At 49.5% G+C, this 12,538-nt stretch overlaps 1 protein-coding gene across 2 annotated transcripts in view; it reads left to right on the forward strand.

Annotated features, from left to right (window-relative positions):
• SH2D4B (SH2 domain containing 4B) overlaps positions 1-12,538 on the forward strand; it is a 104,262-nt gene that overhangs the window by 63,819 nt on the left and 27,905 nt on the right. For both annotated transcript variants that reach the window (XM_070057949.2, XM_089313595.1), the window contains 2 exons: positions 1,281-1,497; positions 10,726-10,850. In XM_070057949.2, the coding sequence (XP_069914050.1) occupies positions 1,281-1,497; positions 10,726-10,850 (342 nt within the window). The remainder of the gene's footprint in view (positions 1-1,280; positions 1,498-10,725; positions 10,851-12,538) is intronic.

The raw sequence follows: 12,538 nt of genomic DNA on the forward strand, positions 1-12,538 counted from the left end.
AGGTGTCTTTTCAGGGACACTCAAGTCGCAATGGACTTGGGAAGCAGAAAAACAGGACAGGCCACAGAGGAGGTGTCTCGGAGCCCTGTCACCTGTGGAGTGACTGAGTTTTTCCCACAACAATCCTCTTCCCTCCCCTCCAACATGCTCATTTGCCCTTGCTCAAGGTCACAGGAAGCCATAAAGGAAAGGTCACAAGAATGGGGACCCCAGTGTTCCCAGCAGCTTATTCTGTGATAGCAGAAAGTGTGCTTCCTGGCCCCGCGTGGCCGCTGATGCATGTGGGCAAGTAGCTGACCTGCCTGGAGCCTCCGTTTCCAGAGGAGGGACGTGAGGAGGTTGCATGCTCTGGGGTCAGATTCATGGGATTTAAATCAAGGGAAGCTACGAGGTGAGGCCGTGTGGTGGGAAGAAGCCGCTTGGGTTCTGGAGTCAGGGATGGTGGGGTTGCAACCCTGGGCCTGCTGCTTGGTTTCTGGAATCAGGCATAGCAGGGCTGCAACCCTGGGCCTGCTCCTCCTTAGCTCTTTGGCTTTGGGCAAGTGACTTTAATGTCCCAGGGCCTGGGCATCCTCACCTGTGGAGCAGGAATGGTGATGGGCTCTGGTGGGCAGCTGGGCAAAGTGTCTGTAATTAGATATTGTGAAGCACAGGGAGGAGAGCCCAGGGACTGCCTGGGGAGAGAAAGGGCACCGTCAGCATGAGTGGTCAGCATGGATGATCAGTGTGGTGGTCTGCATAGTGGTCTGCATGGTGGTCAGTGTGGTGGTCAGCATGGATGATCAGCATGGTGGCCAGCGTGGATATCAGCATGGGTGGTTAGCATGGTGGTCAGCGTGGGTAGCCGGTGGTCAGTGTGGGTGGTCAGTGGTGGTGTTTGGAGAAGCTGACTACCTTGACAGGTGCAGCTGAGCCTGGTGAATGAGCGAGACTTTGAGAAGCTGCTCTGAGGATGGCATTCCCAGGAAGAAGAACGTGTGGAGATGGAGATTTCCATCCAGAGGTTGCTGGGTCATTCTGGAATGCGACTACAGGAACAGCTAGACAATCTGAAACTGCTGAGAATGTCTAGCCCCACCAGAGATGGACGGGTTTGCCTTGGGATGCCATGAGGGCTGGGCCTGCCTGCCTGCCATCCTGGGCTCTGGGCCCCCATGTGGCCCATGTGAATCCTGGGTCTCTGGGTGAGTCTGGGGCTCCTGGACTGCCCCTAGTCCAGGTTGTGCAGTGCACAGTCTGGGTGGTGGGTCTGAGTGGTGGCGCTGTCTCTGCTTTTCCAGTGCGCAGGTCCAAGGCGGCAGATGAAGAGAGGAGCCGCCGAGCCCAGCGTGCCCGGGACGAGTACCGACGCCACTCGCTCCGTGCCATCCAGAAGGGCATGGTCGCTGGCCTCAGTTCCATGTTCCAGGAGCTAGGCCAGAGCCACGAGCAGGAAGCCAGACTCTACGACCACCTCCCGGGCCCGGGCCCGCCTCCGTCGCTTGCTACGCCTGTCCGGTGAGTCAGAGGCACCGTGCAGTGTGGCTGGAGCAAACAACAGTAGGATTCCAGTCTGGGCTGTGTCCCGGCTGTTTGGGGCTTGTCGTATCTCCCCTATGGGCCTCAGTGTCCCAGTCTGTATTAAGGGGTAGGAGGTAGATGGAGTGTAGTGGGTTCAGATGTCTCTCGTAGCTTGAGAGTTGTGAGAATAATCTTAACCATTTTGGGGTTGAGGCTTCCTCTGAGACTCTGAAGAAAGTTGTACGCCTCTTTTCCTCCAGATGTGCATGTGTAAATACCACCAGTGTTTGCCTTCAGTTTTACACACTTAAAGAGTCATGGAACCCCAGCTTAAGAACTTGTAATGGAAGAACTCAAACAGCTTAAATGTGGCCTGGTGACCTGCGGACCAGGGCTTGCAGCCTTTTGTAACCACGGTGGCACGGGGTCACCCCCAGCTCCAATGGCAGGGCTGCAGAACAGCACTGATTAAGGGCAGGAGGGCCCTCACACACATTTGTGCTCCCGAAGGGTTTGGTTGGCGAGTTGCTTGGGTGACGGCCCGTTATTGGCCACGCTGAAGGTTGAGGGGTCACTGGGAGCCACTCCACCTTCCACCTGTCCCCACCTCAGGCCAGCACTGAGGTCTGATTCCTCTCCTCTCCTGTCCTCCGTCCCTCTATTATCATTCAGTAACCACTGCCCTGAGCAAGGATCCAGAAATGGTGGATCATCCCTAACTACAGGTAACCTTTGGAAGAATCAGTTCACCCCTAGGTGATGGGGGACTGTCTGAGTTTGCTTGGATTGTGATTTTTTAAAAAAAAATTTATTTATTTATTTAAAAGAGTTACACACAGAGAGAAGGAGGGGCAGAGAGAGAGAGAGAGAGAGAGAGAGAGGTCTTCCATCTGCTGGTTTACTCTCCAGTTGGCCACAACAGCCAGAGCTGTGCCAATCCGAAGCCAGGAGCCAGGAGCTTCTTCCAGGTCTCCCAGGTGGGTGCAGGGGCCCAAGGACTTGGGCCATCTTCTACTGCTTTCCCAGGCCATAGCAAAAAGCTGGATTGGAAGTAGAGCAGCTGGGTCTTGAACCGGTGCCCATATGGGATTTCAGCACTGCAGAGGGCAGCTTTACCCGCTACACCACAGCGCCAGCCCCAGATTGTGATGTAAAAAAAAAATTATTTTGTTTATTTGAAAATTGGGGCCGACACTGTGGCACAGCGGGTTAAAGCCCTGGCCTGCAGCGTTGGCATCCCATATGGATGCTGGTTCTAGTCCCGGCTGCTCCTCTTCTGATCCAGCTCTTTGCTATGGTCTGGGATAGCAGTAGAAGATGGCCCAAGTCCTTGGGCTCCTGGACCCATGTGGGAGACCCAGAAGAAGCTCCTGGTTCCTGGCTTAGGATCGGTGCAGATCCGACCATTGTGGCCATCTGGGGAGTTAACCAGCGGATGGAAGACCTCTCTCTCTGTCTCTACCTCTCTCTGTAACTCTGTCTTTCAAATAAATAAAATAAATCTAAAAAACAAAAAAAGAATTACAGAGAGAGAGAGAGAGAGAGAGAGAGAGATCTTCCATGTTTCATCCGATGGTTCACTCCCTAAATGGCTTCAACTGCTGGGACAGCACTGCCCTGAGGCCAGGAGCCAGGAGCTTCATCCAGGTCTCCCATGTGGGTACAGGGGCCCAAGCACTTGGACCATCTTCCACTGCTTTCTCAGGTGCATTTGTAGGGAGCTGGATCAGAAGTGGAGCAGCTGGGACTTGAACCGGCACACATATAGGGTGCCTGGGTCACAGATGGCAGCTTTACTGGCTATGTCACAGTGCTGGCCCTATGGCTTGTGATTTGAGGGTATTCACAAACTTCTTCTCCCTCCTCTGCTGTCTAGGGAGAGCTGGCCCTGTCTTCATTTCTCACCTGCCTTTCTCCCACCTTCCTTCTAGTTAGGTATTATTCCCAAACCAGAAAGTTTGAAAAGATATAGGGGGCTGGCACTGTGGCACAGTGGGTAAAGGCACTGTCTGCAGTGCTGGTATCCTATATGGGCATTAGTTCAAGACCCAGCTGCTCTACTTCCAATCCAGCTCTCTGCTATGGCCTGGGAAAGCAGTGGAAGATGGCCCAAGTCCTTGGGCCCCTGCACCCATATGGAAGACACGGAAGAAGCTCCTGGCTCCTGGCTTCGGATTGGCACAGCTCTGGCTGTTGCAACCAACTGGGGAGTAAACCAGTAGATGGAAGACCCCCCTCCCCCCACCGCCTCTCCTTCTCTCTCTGTGTAACTCTGACTTTCAAATAAATAAATAAATCTTAAAAAAAATAGAATGGAAAGTGGTAGAAGACTCCAAACACTGGCTCAAGTGAACTTCATATATTCATGCAGTAATCTAGCCACATTCTCTTAAAAAAAAAAAAAAGGAAGCTATTGGATGGTAATTCAAGAAGTTTGAAACTCACGCATAGTTTTTAAAAGTAATATATGTTTTCTGTGAACTTTTTGAAGTTTCCTGGCACTGTGCTGAGAAAAATCCAGCTCCCTCCCTATTTTCCATCTGTCCAATACTCTTTGCCCACAAAGTGGTGATGCTCCCTGCTCCTCATGTGATCCCCCACCTTGTTTCTCTTTTCAACTGCTGATGTGACAAGTCTTATTCCCCCTTCTCATTTTTTATATGAAAGTTTGCATATTATACATGGGGTTGCATCTTGATTTTTTTCCCTCCATTTAGCTATTTTTTGAAAATCTTCCTAGCAACTCTTAGCTTATTTATTTTTTACTTTTTTTGTTGTTGTTTTTTTTAACTTTTATTTAGTAAATATGATTTTCCAAAGTACAGTTTATGGATTACAATGGCTCCCCCCCCATAACTTCCCTCCCACTCGCGCCCCTCCCATCTCCCGCTCCCTCTCCCATTCCATTCACATCAAGATTCATCTTCAATCATCTTTATATACAGAAAATCGATTCAGTATATATTAAGTAGATTTCATCAGTTTGCACCCACACAGAAACACAAAGTGTAAAATACTGTTTCAGTGCTAGTTATAGCATTACTTCACATTGGACAACACATTAAGGACAGATCCCACATGAGGAGTAAGTACACAGTGACTCCTGTTGTTGACTTAACAATTTGACACTCTTATTTATGGCATCAGTAATCTCCCTAGGCTCTAGTCATGAGTTGCCAAGGCTATGGAAGCCTTTTGAGTTTGCCGACTTCGATCTTATTCAGACAGGGACATAGTCAAAGTGGAAGTTATCTCCTCCCTTCAGAGAAAGGTACCGCCTTCTTTGATGGCCCCATTCTTTCCACTGGGATCTCACTTGCAGAGATCTTTCATTTAGGTCTTTTTTTTTCCCCCCCAGAGTGTCTTGGCTTTCCATGCCTAAAATACTCTCATGGGCTCTTCAGCCAGATCTGAATGCCTTAAGGGCTGATTCTGAGGCCAGAGTACTGTTTTGGACATCTGCCATTCTATGAATCTGCTGTGTATCCTGCTTCCCATGTTGGATTGTTCTCTCCCTTTTTGATTCTATCAGTTAGTATTAGCAGACACTAGTCTTGTTTGTGTGGGGAGCAACTCGGACTAGACTAAGTTACTGGAATTAAGACTTATTCTATGCATCTGCTCTCCCACAATATGGCGCTGAGAAGGGAGAAACAGCTTCTACACAGCTGCCTCCAGTTCAACCATAAACTGTAGGACCTACTCCTGATTGGAGGAGAGCAGCGTACTCGGCGTGTGGGTAGCAGAGTTGGGATTGGTGGAAGAGGACTATAAAGGAGGAGAGAGACGGCATGCACCAGGAACATCTAAGGGGAACATCTATCTGAAGGAACACCTGTGCAGCCCCCGAGAGAGCCGGCCGGCGGTGTGCCGCTCCCCCGCGGAAGTGGGGAATGTGGCAGGGGGAACCGCCCTTCCATGGAGGTGGAAGGGACAGCAGCCAACCCGGGAAGAACCAGCAGCAAACCCGGGGAGGGCCGAGCAGACAAAAGAACAGCGCAGGGTCCTGTGTCGTTCCTCCACGAAGAGGGGGAGCGACATGTTTGTGTGATCCCTTTGACTCTTAGACCTATCAGTGTGATCAATTGTGAACTGAAATTGATCACTTGGACTAGTGAGATGGCATTGGTACATGCCACCTTGCTGGGATTGTATTGGAACCCCCTGGTATGTTTCTAACTCCACCATCTGGGGCAAGTCCAATTGAGCATGTCCCAAATTGTACATCTCCTCCCTCTCTTATTCCCACTCATATATATATATATATATAGACAGGCAGAGTGGACAGTGAGAGAGAGAGACAGAGAGAAAGGTCTTCCTTTTGCCGTTGGTTCACCCTCCAATGGCCACCGCAGCCAGTGCACTGCGGCTGGCGCACCGTGCTGATCCGAAGCCAGGAGCCAGGCACTTATCCTGGTCTCCCATGGGGTGCAGGGCCCAAGCACTTGGGCCATCCTCCACTGCACTCCCTGGCCACAGCAGAGGGCTGGCCTGGAAGAGGGGCAACCGGGACAGAATCCGGTGCCCCGACCAGGGCTAGAACCCAGTGTGCCGGCGCCGCAGGCGGAGGATTAGCCTATTGAGCTGCAGCACCAGCCCCCACTCTTATATTTAACAGGGATCACTGTACAGTTAAATTTAAACACCTAAGAATAATTGTGTGTTAATTACAGAGTTCAACCAATAGTACTAGAACAAAAAAAAATACTAAAAGGGATAAAGTATTAAATGGTACATCAACAGTCAGGACAAGGGCTGATAAAGTCACTGTTTCTCATAGTGTCCATTTCACTTCAACAGGTTTCCCCTTTGGTGCTCAGTTAGTTGTTGCCGATCAGGGAGAACATATGATATTTGATCCTTTGGGACTGGCTTAATTCACTCAGCATAATGTTTTTCAGATTCCTCCATTTTGTTACAAATGACCGGATTTCATTGTTTTTGACTGCTGTATAGTATTCTATAGAGTACATGTCCCATAATTTCTTTATCCAGTCTACTGTTGATGGGCACTTGGGTTGGTTCCAGGTCTTAGCTATTGTGAATTGAGCTGCAATAAACATTAATGTGCCAACAGCTTTTTTGTTTGCCAATCTATTTTTTACTTTTTTAAAGAGATTTTATTTATTTATTTGAGAAGTAGAGTTAGAGAGAGAGGAAGAGACAGAGAGAAAGGTCTTCCATCCACTGGTTCACTCCCCAAAAGGCAGTATGGAGCTGGGTAGATCCAAAGCCAGGAGCCAAGAGCTTCTTTCAGGTCTCCCATACAGGTGCAGGGGCCCAAGCACTTGGGCCATATTCTACTGCTTTCCTAGGGAGGAGCAGCTGGGACATGAACCGGTGCCTATATGGGATTCTGGCACCATAGGTGGGGGCTTGGCATACTATGCCACAGCTTGGGCCCCTATTTTTTTCCCTTCCTTCCTTCCTTCCTTCCTTCCTTCCTTCCTTCCTTCCTTCCTCCCTCCCTCCCTCCCTCCCTCCCTCTCCCTCTCTCTCTCTCTCTCTCTCTCTCTCTCTCTCTTTCTTTCTTTTCTTTTCTTTTCTTTTCTTTCTTTCACAGCTGTATAGCTGCATGGATGTGCTGTAATTTGCATATTAAAAACTATTCATGGACAATGGTGCTGTCTCAACTCTTTGGTTATCACTAACAGTGTGCTTAATGCATAACCTTTGCTGTTTTATACACATAGCTATTATCTGCAAAAGAAATTCCCAAGAGTGGGATGACTGGGTCAGGGGCTGTGTACACTGAAAATACTGACAGTGGTCATCAGCTTGCCCCACCCCCGCATAATGTTGGTGCCAACTCATGGTCATCTCAGCCTTGCCAATAGTGTGAGAAATAACCTCTTCGGGCAAGTTTAAACCTGCATTTCTACTCATGAGAGAGACTAAGCGTGAGTGTATGTCTAAGGGCCATTGCTATTTCCTCATGAGTCTGCTCATCCTCTATCCATTTTTTTTTTGTGAGGTTGGTCTTGTCTTTATTGTTATCCAGGAACTCCTGAAGTACTAGGGCAGAGGATCCCTTTGTGATAAACAGTTTTTCTCAGGTTGTCATCTCTCTTTTGACTTTTGTGATGCGATTTTCTGGCATGCAGAAATTCTGGATTTTCCTTTTTATGACGTCAAATTTTCTCTTCTGTTTTCTGCGTTTTGGTGCATACTTACAAAAGCCTTCTCCTAGGGGCCACGCTGTGGCCCAGCAGGTTAATGCCCTGACCTGAAGCGCCGGCATCCCATATGGGCACCGGTTTGAGACCTGGCGGTTCCACTTCCGATCCAGCTCTCTGCTATGGCTTGGGAAAGCAGTGGAAGATGGCCCAAATCCTTGAGCCCCTGTACCCATGTGGGAGACCAGGAGCAAGTTCCTGGCTCCTGGCTTTGGATCAGTGCAACTCTGGCTGTTGCGGCTAATTGGGGAGTGAACCATTGGATGGAAGACCTCTCTCTCTCTGCCTCTCCTCTCTCTGTGTAACTCTGACTTTCAAATAAATAAATAATAAATAAATAAATCTTAAAAAAAAGCCTTTTCCTCCTTCTGTGCTTTGAAAAAGAAATCTGTGATTTGTCCCTGGGGCCCGTGTGATGGAGCCTCATGGACCATGGTGCAGCCTGGCTCCAGGTTGGCTGTATGTAGGCAACAGGGGAGCAATGGCTTCCACAGTGGGCCTCAGCCAGGCCCCAGCACAAAAAGAGTCACTCATCTGCTTCCCTCTTCTGGCCGTCCCATGGGACACGTCCCTGTGGCCTCACTGCTGTCAACGCTGTGGCACTGGCCATGTCTAGCAAACCCTTGTGTGTGGTGCAGCGTGAACACACACTGCTGATAGGAAGAGCTCCATGTGCCCCTCTCCTCTAGCATTTATATTCTGGGAAATCAAACTCCCTGCTCAGAAGTCCTCTGCTTAGGAGCAAATTCAAATTCACTGTTAGAAACAGAGGGACAAGAGGGAATGAGCTTTCCTGGCTGTTATTTATAACCTCCTTTTGCCTTTTAAAGAGACTGAGTCCTAGAAACATGAGGAATTTTCCCCTTGAGCACAGGGATTTTTTGGGGGGAATGCAAATGCAGAGGAAGAGGCTGGGTGGAGCAGGTGCTTCCTGGTGCTGGTTAGTAAAGAGGAAAGGCATCTGAGGATACTCAGAGGGGATGGGGGACCCCAGGGAGGACACAGTGGAGAGTAAGGCCTGTTGGAGGGTTACAGGGACAAAGCCAAGTCTAGAGAGGTAGTGAGGGGGAAGACAGGCCTTGGAAAACAAGCTTGGGGCTTTAACTTGTGCAATGTAACCTCACCTCTGTCTTTCTTCCTCCTCTTCCTTCTTTTCTTCCTTCTCTCCTTCTTTCAATTTTTTAAAAAGTTTTCAAAAGGCATAGTTAGAGAGAAGGGAGAGAGGTCTTCCATCTGCTGGTTTGCTCTGCACATGGCCACCACAGGTTGGGCTGGACCAGACCAAAGCCAGGAGCCAGGAGCTTCTTCTGGGTCTCCCACGTGGGTGGCAGGGACCTAAGCACTTGGGTCATTTTGTGCTGCTTTCTCAGGCACACTAGCAGGGAGCTGGATTTGAAGTGGAGCAGCCAACACAGGAACTGGCGCCTGTATGGGATGCTGGTGTTGCAGGAGGTGGCTTACCCAGCTGTGCCGTAACTCTGGTCCCTTGCCTTTCTTCTGAAATCTTCCTTCCCTGAACTCTACAGCATTCACTACTGTTTGTGTGCATGTGTGCACACATCTATGTGTAATCAGATTCATCATAGGACAAGTGAAAATATGCAAGGAGCTTCCTTCAGGGGCTTGCTGGGCAGGGCTCAGCTCAGTATGCAAGTGCTGACCTGGAGACAGCGTGAGGGGACAGCTGGCATTTGTTTTATTAAAAAGACAATGATGACAGAGGTGAATTCAGGATGCCAGTACGAGGAGGTGGTGGCAATGACAAAATAAGCATTTATGAGGTTTCTGTCATTCAGTTGGAGGTAGCAAAGAGGTTCTGATTGTTCAAGGTAGGTCATGGCTGTGGCTGTTCAGAGGTTGTATTTCCACACCATATATTGCTGCAGTGTGGATTCATTCAACAAATGGTAGTTGAATGTTTGTAATGTGTCATATGCTGTCAGACTCTTTGAGTGTAACCCAAATATAGCGGGGGTCTTATGTGGCCCAGTCTCTGTTGGAATTCATGAACCATAGCTCAGACACAAAGCAATAAGAATCTTGGTGCATATGAAAAAACTTCAAAAAAAATCAAAAGTGCATCAAGTTAAGCCACTGCCTATGACACTGGCATTCCATATGAGCATCGGTTTGAGTCCCAACTGCTCCACTTCTGATCCAGCTCCTCGCCAATACACCAAGAAAGCAGCAGAAGATGGCCCAAGTGCTGGGTCCCTCCATATGGGAGACCTGGATGGAGTTCCATACTTCTGGCTTCAGCCTGGCCCAGCCCCAACCATTGCAGCCATTTGGGGAGTGAACGAGTGGATGGACAATCTAACTCTCTTTGTCAATCTGTCTCTCAAATAAATAATCTTTAAAAACAAATAAAAAGCTATTTCTTAAGAAAAATGTGTACAGTTCATCTCCTAGATTCTTCACGTGTTCTCACTCATCTCTGGGTCTCCAACCCAGGGTTCCTCGTCCACTGTCAGCTGATGTACAGTTTAGTTCCCTCCCTTCTCCGACTCCCATGTCCTGTCTTTTTTCATGTCCTGAGTGGGGGATTGCAGTCATTTCCAAGGCAGATTGGGGTTCCCTGCTTTCTCCCTGTCTGTTCCCAGTCCTGACTCTGCCTCACAAAAGCCTGGGAGCTGGCAGAGGCAGGAGAAGCGGAGATGGGCGAGGGTAGGGACACTCATGTTGATAACTTGTTCCTGTTCCATCAGGATCCGTCTTCACTGAGGCTGATATTTATGTCCTGGCTATTTGCAAAGAAAAAAAAAGTCTTTTCTTTCCCTCAGTCATCTGTTCCTAGCCTCTTTTCCCTCCCACCTGTGTGGCTTTTTTGGAAGTAAGTGGTAACAGTTTTCTTTTGGGAAAAATAATAACAGCTGGTCCATTATAATCTGCAAAGTGCCTTCAAGTACCTGGGCTCATTGAATCCTCTCCATGGACCTGAATGTGGACTTCATGCTTATTCAATGCTCTCAATGGCCCTCCCTGTCTCCCTTTCTCTCCTCTCCCTTCCTGACTCCCCCACACTACTCCCTACCTCCCTCCTTGGCAGGACTTGGGAGCGTCCACTGCGTCCTGTCTCCACGGAGATCATCGTCCGCTGGTTTAAAGAAGAGCAGCTGCCTCGCCGCGCTGGCTTCGAGAGAAACACCAAATGCATCGCCCCCTGGTTTCATGGTAGGAGCACTTTCCAGGCCCTGGGCAGGTGATGGCCATGCCTCTGCCAGTCTCTGGAGTTGGGGGAGGGTCTAAAAGGCTGTGATAATCAGAGGTAGAGACTTTAGACCCCACACTCTGTCCTGGAGCAGGAGCTGGGTGACAGGAGGCCCCAGGGATGAGGAGTGAGACCTTGCTCTTTGTTCTGGGAAGGGATGAGAGGCATCCTGCCCACTGTTCCCGCCACACGCCTCTGTGGCTGCCGCAAGCCCCCGTCTTTGTTCATTTTCTGTTACTATAACAAAATACCTTAGACCAGGACATTTATAAGAAACAGAAGTTTGTTTCGCTCATGGTTCTGGAGGCTGAGAATTCCAAGAGCACGGCGTGAGTCTCTGTCCTGTGCCTGGCGAGGGCCTCTCGCTGCATCCTAACATGGCAGAGGGTAGCACATGGTGAGACAGAGCAAGCTACTAGTGTGGGTCTCCCTTCTTCCTCCTGGAAAGCCACAAATGCCACCCTGCAGGGTCTTCCCTCATGACCTCATCTCATAGTAATTACTTCCCAGGCCTACAACTCCAAGCTCATGACTTGGGAGATGAAGCTTCTCACCCGTAAAAGTCACAGCAGCTCCTCCAAGGCATCAAGGCCTCATCTCTGTGCTCACAGGACAATGAGTTCTCATTGGGCCAGAAGCTCCTGGTGGGATGGACCCATGTTTTGGTGTCTGACCCTGCATCCCCAGATCCTGGCTGCACCCTGGCCCACTGCAGGCTCCGAGTAAGTGCTTGTTGGTTGAATGAAGAGATCAGAGGCATCTAAAGAGAACATCAGAGCTGACAGCCTCCTTGGAAGTCTTCATTTCACAGATGGTAGAACTGCAGCTCAAAGAGAGGAGGAGGTTTATAAGGTCACCAAGAGACTTAACAAAGTCAAGTTCAAGAATCTCTTAAAACCCAGAACCCAGTCAAGTGATATGAACACACAAACTTCCAAACAGGGAAATGGGACTGTGACTTCAGCAGAGACTTGAGGCAGGGATATAGGAGTGGCTGCTGGCCACCCGGTCCCCTCTGGGTAGTTAGCTATTGCTGTAGAACAACGCACCCCAAAATGCATTCCACTAAAGCAAATAAGCACTTGGAGTTTTTTCATGAGTTTTAAAATCAGCTGGGCAATTCTTCTAGTCAGGGTCAGGCTCAGATGATCTTGGCTGAGCTTGGTCATGTGTGTCTGGGCAGCTGGAGGTCAGTTGAGGACTGGCTGATCCAGGATGGTCTCTGCTGAGACATTTTCCTTCTGCTACACATCCTGCAGCAGCCGGACCCAGACTGTCCGGTTTCTCTGGATAAACTCCATCCTAGCGTTGCTCTCTGAGCCTTTCCCCTTCACCAGCAGGGAGCTCAGGTTTGTCTGGGACCCTGTGGCTGCAACAGTTCTCTCCTGGCACAATTAGCATCATCTGACCCTTACCTGCCTCTGTTTCCCTCTAGCCAGTCTCCTGGAGCTTGCTTGGCCTCTGTCTTCATCTATGTTTCTCCTAGTGGTGTGCACTGTCAACCTCCTGCCTGGCCAGCTTCCATGTGTTCTCAGTTCCATCCAGATAACAGATGAGTGCACTAGAGACCTGGACCCTAAGAATCAATACACAGCTGGAAGAGAGAATCCTTCCTGGGCAAGCTCTGGGCATGGCTCTGACTATAGGAAAG

The sequence above is a fragment of the Oryctolagus cuniculus genome, chromosome 15 (genome assembly GCF_051225735.1).
Source record: "Oryctolagus cuniculus isolate XC-2025 breed Fujian yellow rabbit chromosome 15, ASM5122573v1, whole genome shotgun sequence".
NCBI lineage: Eukaryota > Metazoa > Chordata > Mammalia > Lagomorpha > Leporidae > Oryctolagus > Oryctolagus cuniculus.